Source organism: Diabrotica virgifera, chromosome 1 (genome assembly GCF_917563875.1).
Source record: "Diabrotica virgifera virgifera chromosome 1, PGI_DIABVI_V3a".
Classification (NCBI taxonomy): domain Eukaryota; kingdom Metazoa; phylum Arthropoda; class Insecta; order Coleoptera; family Chrysomelidae; genus Diabrotica; species Diabrotica virgifera.
The window spans coordinates 304,906,522-304,932,672 of record NC_065443.1 but is presented as its reverse complement, the minus strand read 5'-3'; the positions used below and the strand labels follow the sequence as shown (position 1 = coordinate 304,932,672).

The window sequence follows — 26,151 nt, the reverse complement described above, 5'->3', positions numbered from 1 at the left end:
ATATCAGATTAAGTGCGTTTTTATTTTCTGTTTATATTAATACATAATATCACTAGCGTGACACGGCTTTTTTTTAAATGTCTTTTTTAAACATAGACAAAGCGTCCTGATAAAATTTCAAAAAGCCGCCACCATGAGCAGGTCGGTCGATTTTGCTTTGACACTTTGTTAACGCTCGGAGCGAATAGGCTATTCTGTCTAAATCTTGACCCGAGGATTAGCGGCGTGTAATTTGGGTTGCCTATATAAACTTGAATCAAGGAAATGGGCCTTTTGAGTTATTTAAAACGCTGAAAAGACCATTTAGTGTTTGAGTTATTTAAAACGCTGAAAGACCATTTAGTGATAATAAAAACCGATATTTACTGCGGTTGCATAATATTTAATATTAAGATAGTATTGGATGTGGTAGAATGTAGACTCTTTGTATAATTACCAATTAAACAGTGAAGCTGTTAGATCAATTTTCCGATTCAATCATTTCTACTGTTCACAGTTCTGTGTTTGTGTTTGCTTTTGAGTAGGTATTTCATTTTCTTGACAACGAAAATGTTCGGTGTGGAAAGAATTAATAAATGCGTGGAATGCGGAAACGTGTATAAACGTAAACATGATTTAAAAAGACATGTAAAAAGTTCGCATCCTGACAAATTGGATGCAATTGTCCCTTTAAAAGTGCTTAAAGGCAACGTCTATAAGTGCACACATTGTGATAAACAATTTAGACATAAGTCAAGTTTAAACTTTCATGTCAAAAAAATGCACACAAATGTATCAGTTTCTGCAGAAACTAAAACATTTCAACATAAATGTTCGCTGTGTAATTATCATGCAACTTTTAAAAAAGACTTTATTAAACATTATGAAACTTCTCATAGCATTCCTATGCAATACGATACAATAGAGTTTTCCAGTCATGATTTCCAGTACATTGATTTGTACAGTTGTAATATTTTTTGAATAATAAACATGTCCGTTTCGCGATTCAAGTTTATATAGGCAACACAAATTACACACCGCTAATCTTCGGGTCAGGATTTAGACTCGAGTCGAATAGGCTGCCATCATGGCTACATGATACTTTCCAAAAATGTCTATCAGCTCTCTTACTATTGCATTAGTTAAGTCGAGAACCTACTAGAAAGATATCTAGATTCTTCGAGAAGCCATCTATTGAATATTATTTTTATTACGTCTGTCAACTTCAAGGAACAAACAAAACAAGGAACTGTTTTTATGTCTATTAGCAAATTAATGAAAGTTTAAAATTGTAAAAAAGACAGTCAAGAAGTGAAAATTGTCAAGTACATATTTCGAGGATCGTGTGAAATTTTAGATATATTTGCATGAACCCCAATAGAATGACTGGTGAACCTAACCAACAAACTCCAGCTTCAGTGTTTGGATTTGATTCCTATCCTCCAATGTTTGCGGTAAATTGGAATCAAGCAAACCCATTTACGAATACCATGGCTCATCCCGATGCCACAGTGCAGCAACAGTATCAAATGCTGCAAAGACCAGACTTGGCAATGCCATTTTCAACTTCAAATAATCCTCCACTGCCAAATCAGATACCAAACCAAATACCCTTTAGCAGTATGCCTTTACCGGGACATGTTTCAAATCCGGTACATCCTCAGTATGCACATGCTTTTGGTCAACAGCTGAGTGGTTTTTCATTTGGTTCTCCAAGACCTACACAAGAGCTGGTTCAGTTTCCTTTTCAAGGTGAGAACAGTAGGTTCGGTAACCGAGAATTAGGATGCAAGAGGAAAACAGAGTCTCCTCCGTAAGTATTTCTGAGTCATAATGCAGATTTATAAGAATTTTTATATTTGTGATCAGTTTTTTGTACCCATGTGTAGTTTTAGCCATTGTTGAAGAATCTCTATATATTTCATCGTTTTCACCATGTATTTATAATTTAATAAATTTCATTCTTGATATGCATATTTATGCATTTAGTTCAACAAATTTCTGCATTTATAAGTGAACATTCAGTGGAAAAAATGGACAGATGGTCACAATCGTCCCATGTGTCTTAAATTATTCAAGTAATACAATTACCAGGAGATAATATGAAACAACCAGCTCAACAGATGTGTTTAAACTAAGTTGCAGAGCTGTTTTCTTTGGTTTCAGTATTAAGTATGTCATAATAATTGCAACATGAAATATAAACCACATATTTGGGTCCATTTCAAGGGGTCTTTGTAATTTGAACAATTGTTCGTTAGTAACCAAAACTATTTTTACTTTACAGTTTATTGAACATCTTTAGGACAAAAAATGGATTGTATTCCTTTGCATTATTCAGGTGTTCAAAATATTATATTTTTTAGCCTATATAATTGATTCTTGCAACTTACTAACCTAAATCAATGTTCAGAAAGTAAGTGCAGGTTTCAACTCACCTAAGTAATAGTTTCTATTAGCATATCTAAGATGGAGAAACTATAAATGAATTTATAACTAACCTAGAATCTAAATCTCTGTCAACTGAAGTCAATAACATAAAGATCCTATTTTTGCATTCTATGGTCCAAAGAGCTTAGTTGACTACTAATGGTTAACACTAGATTACTGGACATTAATAAATTTTATGACCTTTATATTTCTTCAAGTATTTTAGGTTACTTATGGTCACAGCTCCGTCTTGGGGTGCTTGCTAACTTCCAATTTAGTTTTTAACCCTTAACTACAGACATCCGGTATTTTTTACCGGCGGACATTCCAAAAATGTGGATTTCGTGGTAACCTCACAACTTTCAAGTTCATGTGTCTCTGTACCTCTCGGGCAGTTTGTATAACAATGCTAGTCAAAGCGTGTATTGTGTATTATCAATATTTTCTTTTCTGGTACACATCAAAAATCTTAACCGGTAAAAATTACCGGATGTCTGTGTTAAGGGAGTATTTTTATATGAGTACTATATTTGTAAATCTGAAATGTTTACATTATTTTTTGGTGTTTTTGGGGAAAAAGTAAAGAAATGGACTGTGGAAAACATCCTGGACCTTCAATGAAGGTTAAATTTGAAGATAAAAATTTTGAGGCCACTTTGCAAAAATGGAATTGCCATTTAATTTTATTACAATTTTACCCCTTGCAGATTTTTTTTCATGGATGTAAAAATTTTCGTGGATGCTATTTTATATTTCCTTTATGATTCTATGTTACGTTTATTTGTTAAAAAAAAGTTTAAATTTTTGTCCATAGCATTTATGGCCGTTTGTTTCAATAGACCAAAAATGTTACCAAAATTCTGGTTTAATAGATTATTCTTCAAAAATCTTGTATTATATTATTAAAATCACTTATTTTACAATTTTTCCCATATCTAGAGACTCCATAAAACACATAATGCAAAACGTTTTTGTTTTTTATTATTAACTTTATATTTTGACTCTATTTTATAATGACCGGTAAAAAATACCGGGAGTCTGTAGTTACGTGATAATATTGGGATGTCTGTAGTTAAGGGTTAACTAAATAAGTGTGCAGTTATACCATTTAACATTTCTACAATATAGTTTTCACACCTTTGTCGTAAATTTTACTAAGCTCCAGTATGTACAGAAGTTTTGTTAGTACTTAGATGTTCATTTTTTTCCTTTGTTCATCATCATCAAAACCATGCACAAAAAGGCAGAAGTGTCAGAAGAAACAGGCAAACCAGTAATTATACAAAATTACAATAACACAAAGTCAGTGTTGATAATTTTGATCAAATGTGCTCCACCCTGAGCTGTAACAGGAAAACCCAAAGATGGCTTTTGTTGCATTGAAACTTAGCACCTACATTGCATTGAAACGAGGTCAAAATCCCATCTGTCGGTATCAGTATATGGTTGACTTAAGCCAGTCTCTTGCTGAACCGATAAAGACTGCCAAAAATGAGAAAACGATTTGCAACTGCTGCTTTCTATCAAAATATTCATCACGATATAAAAGTATTTGTTGCAGAAGAAGTTTTCACATACCAAGAAAGAAAACGAATAATTTGCTTTTACTGTCCAAGTCAAAAACAGCGAATGTTGAAGGCAAACATGCAATATGCTGTGAGCATTGTGGAAAAATTTACACTGATTGTTCTAACCATTAACCAATTCTATTTTTTATTCGTTTAAAAGATGTTATTGTAGTAATAAAAACTCACCTATTCAGATTTTGAATATACATTTTGTAATGTTGTTCTGAAGCTATTTCCTTGTGGCATTTTTATTTCCTTAGAAATTTATTTATTTATTTTATTTCCTTAGAAAATAGTTAATACATTTTGTACTTACAAGGCTTTTTTTATAGGTGGTAAAATTTATGATAGTCCAGTAATCACATTTGACTGAATAAATTTGATAATCTAGGGTTAATGTGAACACTTTTAGGTATCAAATCCTTTTAACCCATTCACTGCAGTAATAATATATATTATGATATCGATTATATCAAGCCATCCTCATTTTATGAAACACTCTGAGGATCTGATATTGTGGTTTCTGCAGCGAAAGAGTTAAAGGTTTGTCTTCTTATCAGTTTAATAGATTCCTCACGAATATTTCATCAGTCTTGGTATTGGTTTTTTTTAATTTATAGAAAGAGTTAATGTTTTAGATTTAGTCTAACAGGTTAAGTAAAGGGGAAAGCAAAAAGAAAGAGGTAAAAGAAAATTATTCTTCTTAATTGTGTTTCTTGGTAGTGATTTTTCTTATGCTGTTTGTTCTCTGTAATAGAATTTGTCACAGATAGAAAAACTGCTTTTTGCAAAACAAGCTAGAAATGGGTTGAGTTCCAGAACAAACTACTGAAGTCTATTGTTAATTTGATATGGTTTCACTGTAGTATAAACATAAAACAAAAAGAAAACATTATAAAATATTTTTAGTTATTTATTAACGTCAGAACTGCTTTTTACAGTTTAAGTTCAGATATAAATATAATGAATACTAAACTAACTACGTCAAACAATAATCAAAACAATAATCGGGAACCATATAAATAATACAGAATAATCAAACATAAAAAAAAAGATGATTGGGTCGTTGTTTCTTGGCATACTTATAAAAACGTTCATATTTGAATTTAAGATTAACATATTATTGAAATGCGTAGCAACTATTTAATTTATTTATTTAGTTCCTTTCACTGTAATCTAATCACATATTTATGGACCATATCTCTTTTTGAGGTTTTCACAGGAGTTATGTGGTTTCTGTGGTTGTCTGGGTTCTATCCCATATTAAATAATCAATTTGGTTTTTATAAAAACCATTGTTTTGACAATATTTTGTTAAAGTCACAGGTGCCATTATCAAGTTTGTTTAGTTCCTCTTTTTCTACTTATTCAAAGGAAACTCATGATTTAATATGGACTTGTTGCAACAGTGTCCTAAAAAACTGGTTACCCGGTTTGACCTTAGTTTTTCATATATTCTAAGATCTTGTAGAATTTCCCTAAGATCTTTGTAGAATTTTCTCCCCATAGAGGTTGATTATATTGGATTTCAGGTTTCCATGAGAATGATAACGGGATTTCTATGGTTTTCTAGGTGACCCGATGTTGAATAACTTTGGTTTTTACAAAAACATTTTGAACATCTAGAAGAAGTGCAACTAATCTCACTATGTAGACACATTAAGTGTGACTCTATATTATATTACATTATAACCATGAAATAAATTACATAAATTAATGCTCTTGAAGAATTTGGCATAACAGCTTTCACCTCATTGTGTGTATTATAAGCTGTGTTTGTGAAATAGCACAGTAGTATATCAGCCTTAACGTATATTGGGAATTAACCAGAATTGTGTGAGTGTAGATTTCCAATGTAAACATTGATTGAAGATCAAGCAAAAAGAAAATAAGAATACGCAGGAATATGGTTTCAATATCATCTTTGGCTTGACAATCCTCTGTAGATCCTAGCCTCTAATAGTCATTGCCATTCTGTTCCATTTCTGGCGACCTGTTGCCATCTTCTGATTTTTAATATGCCTAATTAATCTTAACCCTTTCCAAACACCTAATTTTGGGACATTGGTTCATTAAAGAATTCATATACATAATTGGAAGTTTTATCTATTACTCCACTGTCCTTGGTCGTGTATTAATGTTGTTCTGAAGCTATTTCCTTGTGGCATTTTTATAATCAACTATTTTTAATGGGAATAAGCCACAATTTTACCAAAAAAATGATTTTATTAACGTTTCGAAGCCCAAATCGGGTTTCGTTGTGGTTTATTCCCATTAAAAATAGTTGGTCGTGTATAGCTCCAAATACAGGGTGCGGCAAAACTCGGTTCCCGCTATGTAGTTTCGTGCATAAGCGCGATAAGTACATGCTAACAATCGGCCTCGCATAACAGGTGTTCCCTACTGTTTGTAGGGTTAACCTTGAGTTTCGTTGGCAGACGCGGAAAAATCGATTGGCAGACGCGGGAAAGTCGATTGGCCGGCACGATTCTTTTTATGGGGTCTGCTGAAGAATAGTGTGTATGCTAGGCGACCGCAAACTCTCCCACAGTTGAAGACAATTATTGAGTAAGAATTGGAACACCTCCGTCAGAACAAGGCAATCCTCAACTTCAACCGAACATGCCGTAGCGTTGCGAGCCGTTGTAAACGTTGTATCGAGGAAGATGGACACCAGTTCGAACATAAAGCTTAGATTTTTATATGCACCTTTGTAACCCAAATTTGCGACTTAATTAAACATTTGCATTCTTATTTTCCGATATTTTTATTATTTTTTTTCCGTTTAATTTGCGACTTAATTAAACGTTTTTCATTTTCCGATATTTTTCGATTGTGCAAATTGGGGAACTGACTTTTGCCGCACCCTGTAATTTGCAGAGTATTTTATACTCGAATATTCCCAAAATTCTTTCATCCTTTTGCGTTACGGTCTATGTTTTTGCTATGTCATCATCATATTCTAAGATATTTATCAATGTATTTTAATAGTACCACCGTCTCCAATTCACGTGTTTCAGACTACCTTTTCCAACGCAATATTAAATAGGAGGCAAACCAGTGCATCCCCTGGTCTAAATTCATCGTTTATCTCAAAAGTTCTAGAATTACCTCCCCGTATTTTAACACTATTGCTTTTAAGTTAGACATTGTCTCTCTCGTTATCAGATAAGTTTTTCTGTTATACCAGACTCATGCATTGATTGGTATAGTACTCTTCTCTTGACACTGTTACATTAATTAATAAGTAGTCAAAATATTCGTCTATTTATCAATATCAGTTGTTTCCTTTTTTTTTCAGCAGTTGCAACAGTTTTTTTTCTAGGGTAGTGTTAACCCTAAGATTTTCTGAGTTTAATTTTCGACCCAGCAGTTTATTTCAGAAGCAAAAAAGGCTTAAAATGCGCTACAGTGGTTAAAATATATATTATTTTTTAGATTGCAACATGCCAAACAGCACATAACTGAAGAAAAAATGGCAGAACACATGTCCAAACTTCACATAAGTTCAGAAACGGCCCATCCTAAGGAAAACGATGCCAGCCGAATGCAGCGTTTGTACATGTGTGAAGAAATGCGCAAGCTAAAAACCGATCCCATCCTTCCGCAGTCACTATTGTCCAAAATGCAGAATCCCTGTACAGCGCTAGTGCTGTGGAAACCCCCAACTAGGTTCATTCCCGTATCCGGAAACAACGAAATAGACGAAAACGAAAATAACAATAGGGACACCGTACCTGACCACCAAAACCAGGAAAGCGATGATGTAGAAGACGAAATGAGTGAGGTTTGTATGAACAATATGGATCTTGATTCTTGTTAGAAGTGATGGGGGCTTTAGAATCATCAAAGACTGAATTAAACATATATTAGTACCATTTAATGGTCTTATCAGAAGTCAAATATGTCTGTAAATTAATAATTTTTCTTAATATGTTTGTTATCGTAGATATTTTGAAAAACTTAAATGTATTAAAGATTCATCGTTTCACAATTAATTAACAATAATTATTATCATTTACTATTTTATATTGTTTGCCAATGTTTTTACAAAAATTGTTTTTGAATAGGTATTATAAAAAATTAAAACAAAGAGAGAAATAAGAAAATGTAAGAAAATCGTTGTCTGAAGTCAACTGTTTTATGATTTTTCTCTTTTTCAATTCGGTACTTTGTTTTTATGTCTTCCCTATTGCTATGTCAGGATACTTTTTTCTAGGTTGTCCTGTTTTAATTTTTTGTTAGTTAATTCGGTTGATATCACAGATTTCCATAATGTTTCTTTAATCATGATTGGATTACGTAATGATTTTTACATTCTTTTACCTATCTTTTAAGTGTGGAAAACCATATCAATTTTTTTGGGATTGTTTTTGACAACGCATTGCAGGGGCCTGATTCTAATTCATTTCGATGTCGCAATTTAATTTCGACTCCGCCATGACAGTCGCAATTTATAGCGATTCTTATTCATTTCGATATTAGCTCCAACTGGGGATATTAACGTTATCATTTTAACACTGCTCAGAATTTGGGTTGGTCCTCCTGTTTATTAGATTTATTGGCTATGCAACCACCGCAACGTTTGTTGATAGCCTGGACAAATTATCGAAAAAATGTCATTTTTGGGAAAAGTTATTTACCAGCTATTTTATTGCTAAAATCGAATCTTAAGATTGCATGTATATGTATTAGTAATATGGGGTATGACAAGTCCGTGGAAAGTGTGGTATTTTATTTATAAACAAATTAGCACTCATAAATCTTCTTTTTTTTTTCAATTAGTGCTCTGTAACTCCTAAGATTTTTCCTTTAAACCAAAAACACTCAAATAAAAATTCACCGTAATTTAGTTCTGCGGAAAGTTATTTTTTTTCCGATTTCCTTCAACAAAAATTTTCCTCGGAAAATCAGAGTTTTCCCAAAAAAATCTGCAATTTTCAATTAAAATTTTAGGGAAGTAATTATTTATCAATAATTAAATAAATTGGTGATATGAAAGATTTTTTATAGTATATTATATATCAGGAGGCCTGCGACAATCTTAACCAATAGTTTAGCAATAATTAAAACGTTAATTAAAAATTTTCGGTCGAAATAATAACCAGAAAGATTATGATACACCAGAATAACTATGATTTTCGTATAAAAAAGCACTATACCTATTCAACGTACTTTACAGAATTGAAATTGGACTATTTGAGCGGTCTCAGGAATGTTATAAAGAAACAATTTTTTGGCTTATAAACAAATAGAACCCCTCAGAAAATATTAGATTAAATTAAATTAAGTTAACGCTGTTGAAAAGGGCACGGCTTCTGTGCCCTTTTCGAAGAAAAAAAAATTGAATTGCGAAGAGTGGTTCCAGGTATAACCGGTCAAATTTGACCGGCATTTGTGACAGAGTTATAAACAACAGAATTTCAATCTTTGAACCATTATCTTTTTATTCCGGTCCTCTTTGTACATACAAATTTTCATATCTTCAAGACACTCATAACAAAAAAGATTTATGTCACCAAGTTATTTAATTATTGATAAATAATTACTTTCCTAAAATTTTAGTTGAAAATTAAAGATTTTGTTTGGAAAACCCGAATTTTCCGCCGAAAGAAATCGGAAAAAAATATCTGTGCATAATTAAATTACAGTGAATTTTTATGTGAGTGTTTTTGGTTTAACGTTAAAATCTTCTGAGTTACAGAGCAATAATTGAAAAAAGAATTCGGAGCGCTAATTTGTTTAAAAACCAAATAGCACACTTTCTGCGGACTTTGCATAGCTATATTACTAATATATGAAATCTTAAGATTTGATTCCAGCATGTCCAGCAATAAAATAGCTGGTACATAATTTTCCTTGTTTTATACTAATTTTCCCAGATTATTACCTCACATCTTTCATTGAGTTGATAATTCATGTTGTGAACATTCTTAATTATTATATTTCTAATTTAATACTATTCTATCTAATTCCTCCAAAACCAGCAAATTTCCATAAAACCCAGCCATATTAATACCTTTTGCTTTAGTTTTCCTTGCAAGAAACAAACAAAACACATCTAAACTAAATCTAACCTCGCTTTCGGCCATTCATATTCATTCATGTCCGTGTCACAATAATTTCGACTCGAAATTATAATTTCAACCACTTTTGAGGAGTCGAAATTAATTGCGACCTATCGAAATTTAGTGACGTCCTTTAGTTAGTTCAACTGAAATCCACAAGGATCGCATAGTGGCATTTCAACGTCACCATATTGATTGCGACCTGTTTTGAGTCGAAATTTGAATTAGAATCAGGGCCCTGGATGCGTTCTTGAAAGTTCGCGTAGACACTCTTCAACATCATTCTCTTGAATTATGCGAGTTCCACGTGAATTGCCTACTTCAAATAGTCCAGATTTCGGGGCTTCTAATATACACGAGCCTTGAAGTATCCCCATAGGAAACAATCGAATATTGATAAATCTGGAGACCACAGAGGCCAATGAACATGACCAAACCTGGAAATAAGGCGACCACAAAACGAAAGGGAGGGCGAAAAACGTTCATCGTTGCTCTGGTTGTGTGGGCCCCATCTCGTTGGAACCACACACGTGAGAACGAAACAATTCGTCGTTGTAATTCAGGTGAAAAGAAGTTAGTGATAATTTCGAAAAAGTATTCTGAGTTCATGGTAACAGCATTGCGATTATGTACTTTCTTTGAAGAAGTACTTTTGGTGTGTGCAACGGTCTTTCATAATGCGGATTTCCATGTCTCCAATACGGTAATTCTGCTGGTTAACCATACCTTCTTCTTATTCTTCTTCTTGCTCTTTATAAGCAATTCTTCTTGTTCAGTGGCGGATTGATACCTCTATGGAAGGTTTTCACTCCATCTTTTGCGTGGTCGCCAATACTTCTACCGTTTGGTGATTTATCTCTTGCTATTTTGACCACCCGTGTCTCCCCCATTCTTTTTTCTGTTTAATGTCCATTCGTTTATACACTGTATGTTACATTGTCTTTTCGGTCTCTCAGCGTATTTCCTGTACTCTCATCTCTGCCGTTTCCAGTAGTCTTTGTGTTGTGGCTGTATCGGGTCTGGTTTCTGATGCATATGTCATTATTGGTCTTACACTGGCTTTATAAATTCTTGACTTCATCTCAGCGTTAATATGTCGGTTTGGCCATATAGTGTAATTAAGCCATCCTGCCAGTCTATTTGCTTTTTGTACTTGATTTCTTACTTCTTTGTCCAGGTCTCTTTAGCTCGACAATGCAATTCCAAGGTATTTTACTTCCCAATTTCTATTTTACATCTGATTGATTCTTTACTGATTACTATTGTTTTAGTTTTCTGAGATGACATTGTCATACTGAATTCTTTTGCTCTTATGTTAAATCTGTGGACTAATCATTGCAGATTATCTTCATCTTGGGCTATCAATATTGCGTCGTCTGCGTAACAGAGTATTTTTACTTCTTTGTTTCTCATTTTATATCTTGACGTTTTTGATGATTTCATCCATGATTAAATTGAAGAGAATATGACTCAATCAGTCCCTGTCTTATTCTGTTGCCTATACGCTCTGAGCTTCGTTGGTGTCGCTCCTGGCGGATTACTAATTCAACTTTTACCGGTAATTTTTAAATTTATTATTTGATTGTTATCGCTTAATATTTACAACGCAAAAAAGTAATTAAATTGTAATCGATTTTTTTAAGATTTTGCTAATCATTTTGATGTTCTATTGATAAAATATGAATTTCTTACTTCGGATACTTTCACAATTATCGTGTAGATGGCGCAGATTAATTTATAATTACATATTGCGGAAAATTAAAAAAACTTAAATTCAGCATTTAAAACGTAAGTATATTTAAGGTAAAAATATATACCACAGCTTTGACCAACTAATATTTTTTATAATTAATGTTTTTAATTTTAATTTTAAGTTAATCACTTTAACATTTATGTCAAATTTCCGGTAAACGTTTACAGACTTGCCACTACTGGCGCTCGCGAATTTGTAAATATCCCCTCTACGTACGAGCTCACAGCGTATATCTATAGGTTCTGTATGTTGTCCATCAATTCTGACTTCCATTTTGTTGTTTTGGTAGATGTTTTCAATAGTTTTAATGATATATAGGGGGACTTCTCTATTATATAGGAGATGGATTACATCTTGACCATAGCTAACCATACCAATAAGATAAAAGTGAGCTGCGGAGGAGGGCTTGTCTAACGCGTTCCACATTTGCAGGGGTTCGAACCTAACCTAACCTTTAATGTTTTGTTTCCAACATCCGTTGGTTTAATCCGTGAACTATTTTACTAGCTTCTCTCTATTAAATGTATCAAATGTTGTTTTAGAATCCATTAAAATTTGATATTCTTACAGTGATCAAATTAGTTTCCAACACTGAGTCTGATTTTATAGTAACGATTATCAAATTCCAATTATATTATACATATCATCGGCCTCATATGAAAAGTGCCTAAGTCCAAATTAACAAATTTTACAGGAGACGAAAACAACTGATTTAAATAATGATTTTGACTTAAAACTTTATCTTATTTGACACAGTTACTTAGAATAGTGTCCGTCAGCCTTCTCATAAAGATATATCTATTTTTAAAATATTATTACTTTAAAAATGGAGTTAGGCAACTTTAATTCTTGAAATAAGAAACAATTTTAGAGTTAGGCAATTTTTTATATTTGTTACTCCATTTCATAACGAAAATAATGAAGAAATATACGTAACTCCATAAAATGTCTCCAAAAATAAACTGTGAAAAATGCTTAAGTCCCACAGAAAAAAACGAATGTGGGTTTTAAGGATAATAATGCTACGTAAATGTAATTAATACAAAAATTATAATAATATGATCAAATTGAACTTACCTTCAATAATAGTTTATACTATTTCCTTAAAGATATGTTAACTTATAATACTTTTCTTGGAAATATAACACAGCAGCAGCAAAAGTACATCTAACCTCAATGACCATGATGGACTTTGGCAAGTTTCATGTGATTCACCAACGCTGCGGAGTTGGGTAGAATTCTTTTTGTGGTTCTAGCGACATCTTTTGACTTTTTTGAACTTTTTTGTCTTGCTATGCATGCGTACCATAAATATTAATCAGATGGTGCAAAAATAAAAATCTCATTTTTGCTTATTTTGGGACTTAAGCACTTTTCATATGAGGCCGACGATATTTCAAAGCGCCATCTAGGCATCGTTTATAAAAAACTAAAATATCGTATGTCCACATTTTGACAGATTCCTTCTGATAAGATCTTGATTTGGTGCTGTTAAAGTGATAAGATTGTGCTGATGAAATATTTTATTCAATGTTTTTTCAAATGAACTTTGTAAGATAAAATATCACCTTCCTATTTCTGTACAAATATTGAGACTTTGCTTTATTTGACATCCAAAAGGATCTAGAACTTGTAATTGTCCATATGTTAGTGAGATATATGTCTTAATATTTGTAAGTTTGAGATTTATACAAAATTGTCTATCTAAAAAAGATGTATTTATGATTTATTAGCTGCACTTTTTTGAACAAAAGCGGAGATTTGACACTTTTCGTTGGAATTTTTATAGTATAACTCTTACACCGAGTTAACACTTATTGTCCTAACGTTATTTATCGCGACAATGACAAATCTTTAAATAACATTGCTATACTTGTGTCGGATGATATTATGGAATCTTTACACGCTAAAAACCGTCATCTGTTGAGATGGCCGTAGTGGAAAACTCCTGTACTACACATTGAACTACTGTTTTAAATTGTAATTCCAAATGATATCGTCGTCACTATCAATGGTACGATGGTAGTAGTTGAACCTAGACCTGTAGTCTGGCGTGCAAGTCGAATTTGTCGCTCCAATTTTATTTGAATCCTCATCTACACCATCCTTCCTCGTATCCTCGTCTACACCATCCATTTGCTTCTTACTTGGCCTGATTCTACTTTGGTTTTACACAGACAGGTATAATAGAGGCTGTATATTTAAATTTTCAATCCCTCTTGACAGGTGTGTTGCCTACCTTTTGACAGACTGACATTACATCTTTTTCATCGGCTAATCTTTTATTTCTTATAAACCTCTAAATAATCTCTCGTGGTTTGTAGATTTCGAGGGTAAATTTTTAGTCTGAAAGATTTAGACTTCTTAGCCAAGCCGCACACCAAAGAAACATGAAACGAAAAACATGAAACATGAAACGAAAAACATGTTTCATGAAAAGAAAACACTGCTAAAAAAATCTCAAAGTCCGCCTACTAATGAAACGAGTGCGATTCATGCTCATGACACATTTTTATTTTCGGAGAGTCTCATAAATGGCCGGATATATATTTGTTTAGCAGTGGTTTATTTCCATGAAACGTAATTTACGTTTCACGTTTCTTTGATGTGCGGCCGGGCTAAAGAAAACCTGTTATCTGTTTCAAAGCTACGTTTATTACTACAACAGTCTTAAAAAGACCTGTTCCAGGTAATGTACTTTTACGATACTTCTTACTCGGAATTTTCACGGAATATTCATGTTCTTCTATCCACTTTGCAAATTTGCAGAGATATATGAGTGAGCAGTGCCCAATGAGAACATCATTATAATCAGTGATTATTCTAAGATCAGTTTGCGAAGGTTGAAGTAAGTATTTTTGCATATCGAGCTAACGAAGGGTTCAATATCCTTTTTACTTGCTTTTGGCCTTGGAAATATTTTCCCAGTTGACTGTAATAAGTTTGTTTCGAGCTTAACACGTAATTTATCGTGACCAGACATCTCGTAACGTGACAATTCGTAACCGGGCAAGTGGTAACGGACAACTCGTAACGGCGACAGTTCGTAACAGCGACACTTCGTAACGGCGACAGTTCATAACTACAAATTCGTAACGGACAATTCGTAACGTCAAAATTAAAATATTCTGTTTTATTTTTGTTAACGCGGAAATTAACTGAGTTACAATTGAAATTATGTTTATCAATTTAATGAATCAGTACCGAGATAAACATGTTTAACACATTTTATATTTTGTGTTTCAGAATATGTATATTATAAGTATTTAAACACAAACAAATATTTAAATACATACAAACTTTTAACAATATTTTTAAAAGTTTATTCCTCTTATTGTTCCTTAAATTTGCATATGCGTAGAAAAAGGATTAATGAAGTAATTCGTGAAATCTTTAAGCCGACAACCGTCTTTAGACATTCGCAACTTTCTATCTAACTAAACATTTTGTAAAGGAAAGATTATAATTATTATCTGTTATTCTAATAAATCTTGTGATTGGTTATAGCGTTGGGATATTCAATCAACGGTTATACTAGTTGTTGATAAGCCTTTTAATACTTTAATCTTACTTTTATTATATTCTGAAACACGAAATATGAAATGCCGTAAAAATGTTTATCCTGATATTGATTATTATTATATTTGATTAAATTTATAAACATAATTTCATTCATAACAGTAATAACAGTTAGTTTCCACGTTAACAGAAATAAACAGAATAATTCAATTTGGACGTTACGAATTGTCCGTTACGAATTTGTATAGTTACGAACTGTTACCGTTACGAAGTGTCGCCGTTACGAATTGTCCGTTACCAGTTGTCCGGTTACGAACTGTCGCGTTACGATATGTCATGGAACCGTAATTTATATCTTACTTCCTTGAAATTACGAAGCTTTTGCGGGCTCTGTAGCACTATCATCTTCTGTCCATTCGGTCTAGGACCAGACGACGCCATTTTCTGCTATCAAGAGCTGTTAACTTACCTATACTTTTCTTTTGGGGGCTAAATCTTTTTGATTAACTGTAAATGATACAAAGATGCCTTTCTGGTCCGTCATCTCTATACATGGTTTTAATATATTTTTCCCAGGTAACACGAATCTCGTTATTGCTTGTTTTTTGTTGTTTTCTCTAATCATCAAGGTCATGTTTTTATTCCTGAAACATCTATCATCTGCTTTAATTTCTTATGGAAATTAAACGAGTCATTATGCAAATAACTCTGCCTTTTGACATTGTCGTATGCCTCTATTTATTAAGCTATACTACACCGCTCAGTTTACTAATACATACATCGTTCTTCCCTTTCATCAAGGATTTACTGTCATTAAAAATTTCTTTGCTTCTCGTTTACTATAGGTACCGACTCGATAGCTTTTTTATTGCTTGTTTCACGTTCATCTTTATATTTTCTCAATATTCTTCTACAGTTTGCTCCTCAATTAGTTTGTGTTTCGAAGTTTTTCTCTATTTGGACAGATTTCCATGTATAGCGACGTTTTGAATGCGATCGTTTGACAAAATTCTGTTTCTTATAGTGCTCAAAGACCAACATACGATTTGCATCTGTTTTGTAAAAGATTTAACATATAATTTATTTATGACAACTTAAGACGGCAAATTTGACTCATTTTCAAGATGAGAGATTAGAGATTAGAGAGTCTTAGAGATTTTCTAGATGATATCATTAACTTTTGAAAACTAATCATGAACACTAAAGACTCTATTATAAGTACTTTATTACAGTTAAATCTGTCTTATAATTTATATTTGTATGAAAACTAAAGTGGCAGCTTGTAATCTATAAATATGATCTTTCGGAGCAACTAAACTATACGAATGTGACGAATAATCATATATTTGTGTTTTTTTGAAGACGTCTAACTTGTGTTAAGAGAAGTAAAACTAAGGACTGATGATCTTGAATATTTTTTAGGTGTTTTTAACTACGCAGTAAATAATATTGTCAAGGAATGATACTTACTGGCGATACTGTGTGGGTTGAAGTAAAGCTACTGCATTGGTTGAACATTTGTTAAAATTAATCCTGACTTATTCGACTTTAATCCCGGCATATTTGTTGAAGTAAAAAATACACACACAATGCCTAATTTTTATTTAATATAAATACGGTTTATTTCTACTAATTATGCTTAGCAATAATTGTAATTATAGATTTAAAGATCTTATTTTTCTTCTCTTCTTTATATCAAGACTATTTTTCCTCATTGTTCTGCACTGCACAGTTAGTTTGTACAGGAGCATCTTTTCAGATGTTGCAGATAAATACCATAAGCTAAACACGCTTTGTAAGCCCAGGGCCTATTAGTTACATCTAAAATCTTTTTCTTATTTTTCACTAATGTTCTTGACGATACTTCTCTATCTCCTTCTGTCTTTTGTCTTCTGCCTCTTTTCTCCGGTCCAAATTACCTACTTCCTAGAATAGTCCAAGAGGCAGCGCTGAAAAATCTCTTTGAATTTACTAAAGATAGATTTTTCACAGTTGATCACTGTGATTGTGTAAAGAAACATACTGCGGTCAATCAAGCGAAACGTAGAACAGGGGTTACTGAGAGGGTATCAAAGTTGTTTTCCTATGAAGGTAATTAATTCCATTTACCAAGGCTGAAAATCAATACACACATTCTAAATTAAATATAAATAAAAGTTATTATAGTCGGTCAGCTGTATGCCGGGACAGAGCCGGTCAGTCGGCCCTAATCAATGTACAGGGTTATTCGCTATATTTTGACTTGTAAACTCCTTTATTTACAGAATTAGAAAAAAAAATGTAAAATACAAATGTTATTCGATTTTTAAATTATGATTTTTTGACATATATAACGTACTAGTGACGTCATCCATTTGGGCGTGATGACGTAATCGACTATTTTTTAAAATGGGAATAGGGGTCGAGTGCTAGCTCATTTGAAAGGTTATTCAATTCCCTATTCAGTAATATAAACATTAACATGATTAATTATACAGGGTGTCTAAAAAATTTTTTAATTAAATTAATTGTTTAATTAATAATTCAGCAATTTTTTTGGACACCCTGTATATATAATGATCTTAATGTGTATAGTACTGTCTAGAGAATTAAATAACCTTTCAAATGAGCTAGCACACGACCCCTATTCTCATTTAACAAAATAGTCGATTACGTCATCACGCCCAAACGGATGACGTCACTAGGATGATATATATGTCAAAAAATCATAATTAAAAAATCGAATAACTTTTGTATTTTACATTTTTTTCTAATTCTGTAAATAAAGCAGTTTACAAGGGGGTCAAAATATAGTGAATACCCTGTACATTCATTGGGGCCGACCGATTGGCTCTGTCCCGTCATACAGCTGACTGACTATAATAACTTTTATTTATATTTAATTTAGAATGTGTGTACTGATTTTCAGCCTTAGTAAATGGGTTTAATTACCTTCGTAGGAAAGCAACTTTGATACCCTCTTAGTAACCCCTGTTCTACGTTTCGCTTGACCGACCGCAGTGTGTTTTTCTACACAATCACAGTAATCAACTGTGAAAAATTTAGCTTTAATAAATTCAAAGAGATTTTTCAGCGCTGCCTCTCCGTCTATAAGTAAGTGTTAAGCTTTTTTATCCATCTTGCCCTCGGTCTTTCCTTCTACTTCCTATGAGTCTCTTGAGTCAGACCATCTTTGGTATTCTTCTCAGTGGCATTCCCTGTGTTTACCCCATCCACCTCATTCTTTGTACCCTGAAAAAATTTCGTAATGCTCATAAATATACTTCTTGGTTTTCATCTTTCCTCACTCTTCTTATCTTTATACCAAAATGCTTCTTAGTATTTTACGTTCCTATCTTTATAGCTGCGGGTCATTTGCCTTGTGGTCTTTCGATGACATTTGGCAAGTGCCTGAAACAAATGAGAAGCGTTGAAAAACCCTATTGTAATTTTGAATCCGTTTATCTAGTTTGTTGTTCATCTTTCGGCCAAGAAATTAAACGTTTCGCATACTATAAAAAATTAAAATTTTGTTTATAATCTTCAGTCTTTTAAAATAGTGGTGTATCTTGGTATTTGGTTCTAGCAATGTTATTTACTGCAAGAATTTGTTTTATGAATAGCTTTTCATTAATTATTAACTATAAGCTCAATTTTAATTTGTTTACTAAAATATATATTTTGTAAAATTTTGATAATGATATTAGTACTTACATTTTTATTTGAGTAGTGAAGTAATCATAAACTAAAGATGCAAATGACTTTTTAAAGATTATTTCTTGTAACTTGAGTGGACTTCTTTAAATCAATTGAAAACTTTTTTTTTTGCAATTTTTGATAATTTTTATGTTTCACCTTCAATAGACGATCCCTAAACCGTTTCAGTATTAGGCTATTGATTATGTACTATAGAAAGGAACTACAACGTTAACGGGGTTTTATTATTTCATATGGTCAATGAATCTCTATATATGAAAAAACCGCGGAGTGCTACCATTTAAGCCTTAAACGCCCAACCTTTTTTAGGTTCCATGTACGCCCAAAGGTGGGTAAAAAATGTCCACCTCGAAAATAGCTAATATATTTATTGAGATTTGTTGGAAATGGATTAGACTTAAGAATCTTATGCTTAATAAACCGAGCATCTTCTAAAATATTAAGATAAACAATTTACAAACCTTACAACAACATTAAAATGTACATCAAAATTAACATATCAGTAAAAGCCAGTAATGCAGATTTGTCAATTTTGTTCACATTCTTCTTCCAGCCTTCTCATTGGAGGATAATTATATCAATTATGTAATTATACGTCGATAATTGGTACCCCGTCAAAATAGCCCCGTCAAAAAAGCTCCGACAAAATAGCCCCGACATAATATCCCGCACACAAAATAGCTCCGACAAAATAGCCTGCAGACAAAATCGCCGCGGAATAATAGCCCGGCGACAAAATAGCCCCGACAAAATAGCCCCGACAAAATAGCCCCGACAAAATAGCCCCGAAAAAAAAGCTCCCTTCAGAATTCATCATGAAGTAATACCTTAAAAATACATTTTTTCGGAAATGGTAATTATCCTCTATTCAGATGTTTATCTTAACCACATTAAATAAAAATTGTCTTTTCAGAGAACTCGAGTCCTGTCTTTCCTGCCTCTTGGAAGTTTGAACAATAAAGTTAAGCAAAAATCAATGTTAATTTATGATATAAACATTTTTTTTGTTTTCGGGCAACAGTAAAATGCATATTAAATTAAATAAATTAAATACATTCTTCCTTTTTGTCAAATAATTTAAATTAAAAAAAAGTTTTTGGACACCTTGTATAAATAATTATGTAATTGTTTATAAGAGGCTGTTTTAGCCGGGGCTATTTTAGCCGGGGCTGTTTTGACCGGGGCTATTTTGTGTGCGGGCTATTTTGTCGGGGCTATTTTGTGTGCGGGCTATTTTGTCGAGGCTATTTTGTGTTGAGGCTATTTTGACCGGGCTATTTTGACGGGTCACGTCGATAATTATATGGATTGTGTTCCTATCAACGAGAAATTATATAGAAACCTTTAGTAACAAGTTTTACCAAGGGTGTACTTTTTATGCCCACCCATATTTAACTCAAGATATTACTTTTATTTTCAAAAATATCGGTAGAACCAATTTAAGATTCGATAAAAGGCTGTCTTTCTAACGATAAATAATTTTTGGAAAATTTTTAAACACGTAATAAAAATATGTTACAAGGGAATATGCATTAGGTGGACATTTTTTACCCACCCTTGGGCGTTTAAGGGTTAAAGGGGTGCGTTTTTGAGTAATGGGTGAATTAGTCCCTGGGCACACGTTACATTAGGGTGAGTTCTATGCACTTTTGTTACAAACATTTCTACATAAAAATTGTTCCTGGTTAAATTTCCTATCTAAATATAACTGTTTAAAGTCAAAGATACTTTTTTTTACAAAAATATATTCAAAAGAAAAAGCACAAAGAAACCCAAAAGAAAGGAATTTTGTTTTTTGTCCCATAACTTTTGTCCACGGGGATATAGGTATAGACATTAGACATTGCTTCACAGAAAAAAAACTTACATATTTTGTCTTTAAAATGATGTTTGGTAGCGGTCATTACGATTTACAGTTTTCGAAATATGATTTTTCAAAGTTCGCCACTCACAGCAATTTTGGGCAATTTTCCTTGTTATTTCGCAAATATTGTTCTATAACTTTTTTCTACGTAACTTAAGGCATATGCAATGGTACATGTAAGAGGAATAGAAATCAATTACCTTTAAAATATTCTACTGTATAATGTTGTACGACTTCATTTAAAGAGGTTATCTTTTTCAAGACTTTATACTTTTAACGAGTTTTTATATTTTTTACGATTATTTTTTAAATTTCCCATTATAACTTTTTTTTCTACATTTAGGTATATATTATATAATAAAAAAGATAGCTTATTCTGTTTACTTTAAAATGGTGTATTTTAAAAAAATTCTAGGATTATTTTTGAATAAGATATGCTTTTTCAAATTGTAATAAGTACTTGCAACGATTTTTGATTTTAGGATTATTTTTTAAATTCCCCATTATAACTTTTTTATGTGATTGTGTGTTATGATTGAAGCTTATTTTTTATAGGTAATACTTTGGATCCACTTGACTCGGCCGGGCAAACTTCAAAATATGGATTAATTCCAATATTTACTGTCAAAGCTCCTGCACCACAAGCTTTGCTTGAAAAAATAGCATGTAAATGTACCAAAGGATGTACAAAAAACTGCGGTTGTAGGAAGATAGGAATTAGTTGTTCAATATTCTGCAAAGGGTGCATGTGCATGGGTACTAATTGTGGGAACTCTAAGATAACTGAGGTGTCAGAGGAAGTTATTGAAGCTAATAATAACGAAGAGATGGACTTTGATTTTGAAAATTTTTTGTTTAAATAATTTTAACTAAAGTGATGTTTTCTAAGACTAATGTTTATGTAATTTTTGTAAAAGAAATAATATTAAATAATACAGGTAAAAAAATATCAAAGAATCACTCGGTTTCCATTACATATTTAAATATAGATGATACACCATTTTAAAGAACAGAAAGTAAGCCCTCTTCATTGAGCAATATATAGTATATTCATGTACAAGAAAAAAAAGTTATAATGACAAATTTCAAAAATAATCGTAAAAAATGTAAAAATAATATTTTTTTGTATTAGGTATTGTATAATATATAATATATTAATATATTATATATACTATATATAATATAATATTATGTAATATATAATATATTATATAATAATATTATTTTATTTTTATATTATATTATAAAAAATGGTTAAAAGTATAAAAGCTTGAAATACCATATCTCTTTAAAAAAAGTCGTACAACGATATACACTAGACCATTTTAAAGGTAATTGATTTCTATTCCTATTACGCGTACCATTGCATATACCTAAAGTTACGTAGAAAATAGTTACAGAACAATATTTGAGAAATAACAAGGAAAATTGCCCAAAATTGCTGTGAGTGGCGAACTTTGAAAAATCATATTTCGAAAAATATCCTAATTACCTCTACTAAACAGAATTTTAAAGAAGAAATATGTAAATTTTTTTTCTGTAAAGCAATGCCTATACCTATATCCTCGTGGACAAAAGTTATGGGACAAAAAAACAAAATTTCTTTCTTTTGGGTTTCTTTGTGCTTTTTCTTTTGAATATATTTTTGTAAAAAAAAGTATCATTGACTTTAAAAAGTGATATGTAGATAGGAAATTTAACCAGGAACAATTTTTATGTAGACGTGTTTGTACCAAAAGTTCATAGAACTCACCCTAACGTAACCTGTGCCCAGGGACTAATTCACCCATTTCTCTAAAACGCACCCCTTTAAATGGTAGCACTCCGTGGTTTTTTCATATATAGATGTCCATTGACCATATTAAATAATAAAACCCCGTTAACGTTGTAGTTCCTTTTAGCTATCTTATTTTGAATATAATCAATAGCCTATATACGAAGAAGTGTGGCGGGTTATTTTCCAACAAGTGTGAGTGGTTGTGCCGATTTTTGTTTTCATCCTCTCAGTGATTCGTGGCGAGTCACTCTTTCAATCAGTTTTCAGCCAAATTTCTCAAATATTTTCTAAATGTTACTAATATAACACAGATGACACAATACTCTTGATTATTAGATATACCGGGTGGTGAATTGTAAAACGGGCCATAGGAAATTCAATGTACAATTCCAAACTGTTGAATTCCTGCTTCCCTAATTATTTTACATCAAAAGTCATGAGAGAATATTTGTAGAGGATTGAAATATATATTAAAATCAAAAGTTAAAATTGTTCTACGATTTAAACGCATTCCAAAATTTTGAAAAATATAATACATTTTCCACAGTGGGTATATGTGTAAAAGTTAGGGCCAGTGGCGTAGCTAGCCCCACAGGGGCCCCATATCAAAGTTTGTCGCGGGGTCCTTTTCAACCACTAATATGGCATAGTGTTAAAAAAATGTTCAACAAAAGAAGCAGAAACGTTTGTATAGAATAGAATATAAATATGCTTTAATGGCACTGAAAGTTTTACAATTTTATGGACAAAGCTTACAAAGATTAGGAAAAGAACAATAACAAATACAGTTTACTGAAATTACATAAACCGTCAATATTATCACAAAATAACAGATAATGAAATAAAACAAAACAATACAGGGTGCTTCATTAATAATTGGAAATATTTTAACTGTAGATTCCTGGGCCCAAAATATTAAGGGCTAACCCAAATTACCTACTCCGAAAATGCTTCCTAAGGGAGCTGGAGTTCTTTGAAGATGGTGTCTTTTGATTTCATAAATTGCGAATTTCTAATACCGGTCATATGCGTCCTCTTTGGGTAGAGCAACGGTTATTTTATCGCATAACTTTTTCGTCTTTGACTTTTAAGCATTTTTGACACTGGATTATTAAATCGTGAGGTATTCTAGTATGTAATAAAAGTTACTCTTACTTTAAGTCGGTAGGATACACCGTTTTATAGAAAAATCGGTTTGAAAATGTTTCGTTTTTTGAACTTGAACAAAATTTGAAAACATTTTCAAAAAAACGGTGTATTTTACCGATCAAAAGCAAGAGTAACTTTCAGAACTAGAATACCTCATAATTTAAAATCTAGTGTCGAAAATGCTTCAAAATTAAGACACAAAAAATAATGCGATAAAATAAGCGTTGACCTACCCAAAACGGACACATATGACCTGTACTAGAAATTCGCAATTGATGAAATCGATTCATCTTTAGAATAAATGTACCAGTTTTCGTTTTTTTGTTCTCATAGTTTTTTTTGAAAATTATTCTCAAATTAAAAACACAAAATTTTCAAATCAACATTTCTAGAAAACGGTGTATCCTACCGGCTTAAAGCAAGACAACCTTTTATTACTAGAATACCTCACAATTTAATACTCCAGTGTCAAAAAGACTTAAAAGTTAAAGACAACAAAGTTATGCGATAAAAGAACCGTTGCCCTACCCAAAACGAACGCCTATGACCAGTACTAGAAATTTCCAATTTATGGAGACGATTTATATCTGGAATATAAATCGGCGTAGCAGTTTTCGTTTCTTTAAATGAAGCGTTCTGGAGGTATTTAAAAAAAACTAATTACAAGATGCCTTATTCAAAGAGCTCTAGCTCCTTTAAGAAGCATTTTCGGACTAGGTGAATTGGGTTAAATTTTCTTAAAATTATCTAAAAAATCTCCTGTCTTCGTTTGTCGGTAAAGTTTCTGGACACCCTGTATAGAAAGAATCAATTACACGAAAATGTCGATATACAAACAATACACACCGTTCAAAGCGTTTTAATAGTAAAGTAATTGCAGAATATTTTGTTCATTTTTTTAAATGGAATTTTATTTCGACATGCCGCTCTGGGGCCCTTGAATGTCGGGGGCCCCGTATAATTGATACGGCTGATACGGCGGTAGCTACGCCTCTGGTTAGGGCACACGTTACTATTTAACTGACCGTGATCACACCATTGACTGAATAAAAAATCTTTATTATTAATACTTTCTCCGCAACTGAGGGTATCTTATCAACTGTATTGTTTTTAAACAATAAATGATAAAATAAAATTATTGACAGTTCAAAAATGTGAAAATAATAACTTCATTGTGACACATTATTGCACTGTGTGTGGCCTAATTTTGGGCTGAAAAACTGAAAAATGCATTACATTTTTACAAAATTTCGGAATATGTTTAATTCGTAGAACAATTTTAACAGTTGTTTTCAATACAGATTTCAATCCTCTACAAATAGTTTCTAATGTCTGTTGATGTAAAATAATTAGGGAAGCAGGAATTCAACAGTTAAGAATTTTACATTGAGTTTCCTATGGCCCGTTTTCCAATTCACCACCCGGTAGATGAAGAATACAGGGGAAAGATATGGAGTGCCACATTTTATACATATTGAGATGAACGCCAATAAAGGTTTAATTCTTGTGATATCTAAAAACTACTTAGGAGATTCTTAACATTCTAGCAATTACTATTCTATAATCTTGATACAATACTAATCTATAGTAACTTATTAATTTAATAAGGCACCAAAAAACTACTGACATTCCTTGTTTTTGTTCGGTAGCGTGTGGACAATCCTCGTTCTTCGTCTGGATACAAATTCTTAGAGAAAATTTATATAGACTGACCTTTCTGGTTATTGTCCTGAATCGATAGGCTAGTCGATAGTCCTAAGTTTTTGCTACATGGCGAGAAAAATCAAAATTCATGAAAAAGTAACCTTCTTTGTTTCCCCCCTGTATTCTTCAGATACACTTTAGCTATGCATTTGAATGCAAATATTTTTGAGAGCAAGTAAGAACATTTATTGTATGTTGTGGCCTTAAATCTGTAAATCAGTAGTGACCGAAGAAAAAGGCTGAAATATGGCCATGTTACTTGCCTGTGACTGATCGATGTTGTCGATCAATCACAACTTTCTTAACATAATCCTATTCATTCCATTGAAATTTCTTCATGTCATCTTTATTTCTGCTGTAACATATTACTTCACTACTTAAATTATTTTTTTTACTCGTACTTTGTTGTATGATGCACTACTAAAAAAATCGGGGAATGTTTCTTTACCTTTTATGAATCATACGTCAAGTTTCCTTCATATTTTTTTTTGTGTATTTTTAAAATGTTAATTACATATTTGACACAATTGAGTTCTTGCTTGTTAATATCATTAATTTACTAGTAATTTTTTAGTTGTGTATTGTCTTTACTAACCAAATCATGATGGCATAAAGAAGTAGTATATTTCCCGAATTTTTTGAGA

General features: G+C 32.2%; 2 protein-coding genes across 5 annotated transcripts in view; one reads left to right on the top strand and one right to left on the bottom strand.

The window, feature by feature from the left end:
* The window catches only part of LOC114338253 (60S ribosomal protein L10a), a 465,341-nt gene that overhangs the window by 9,576 nt on the left and 429,614 nt on the right, over positions 1-26,151 (bottom strand). The window lies entirely within an intron of this gene.
* LOC114338252 (uncharacterized) lies at positions 1,127-17,340 on the top strand. Of its 2 annotated transcripts, XM_050652552.1 has the most exons (3): positions 1,127-1,792; positions 7,416-7,764; positions 16,740-17,340. In XM_050652552.1, the coding sequence occupies exons 1-3, from the start codon at positions 1,347-1,349 to the stop codon at positions 16,758-16,760; spliced, it is 816 nt and encodes a 271-aa protein (XP_050508509.1). In that variant the 5' UTR covers positions 1,127-1,346; the 3' UTR covers positions 16,761-17,340. The 2 variants fall into 2 exon arrangements, with proteins under 2 accessions (XP_050508509.1, XP_028144646.1); XM_028288845.2 differs by having other exon boundaries at positions 7,416-17,340.

Bases quoted from the DNA above. Each gene is read 5' to 3' on its own strand.
- LOC114338252 (XM_028288845.2), top strand. From the start codon at position 1,347: ATGAACCCCAATAGAATGACTGGTGAACCTAACCAACAAACTCCAGCT. The intron at 1,793-7,415 runs GTAAGTATTTCT...ATTATTTTTTAG, and splicing joins AGGAAAACAGAGTCTCCTCC to ATTGCAACATGCCAAACAGC.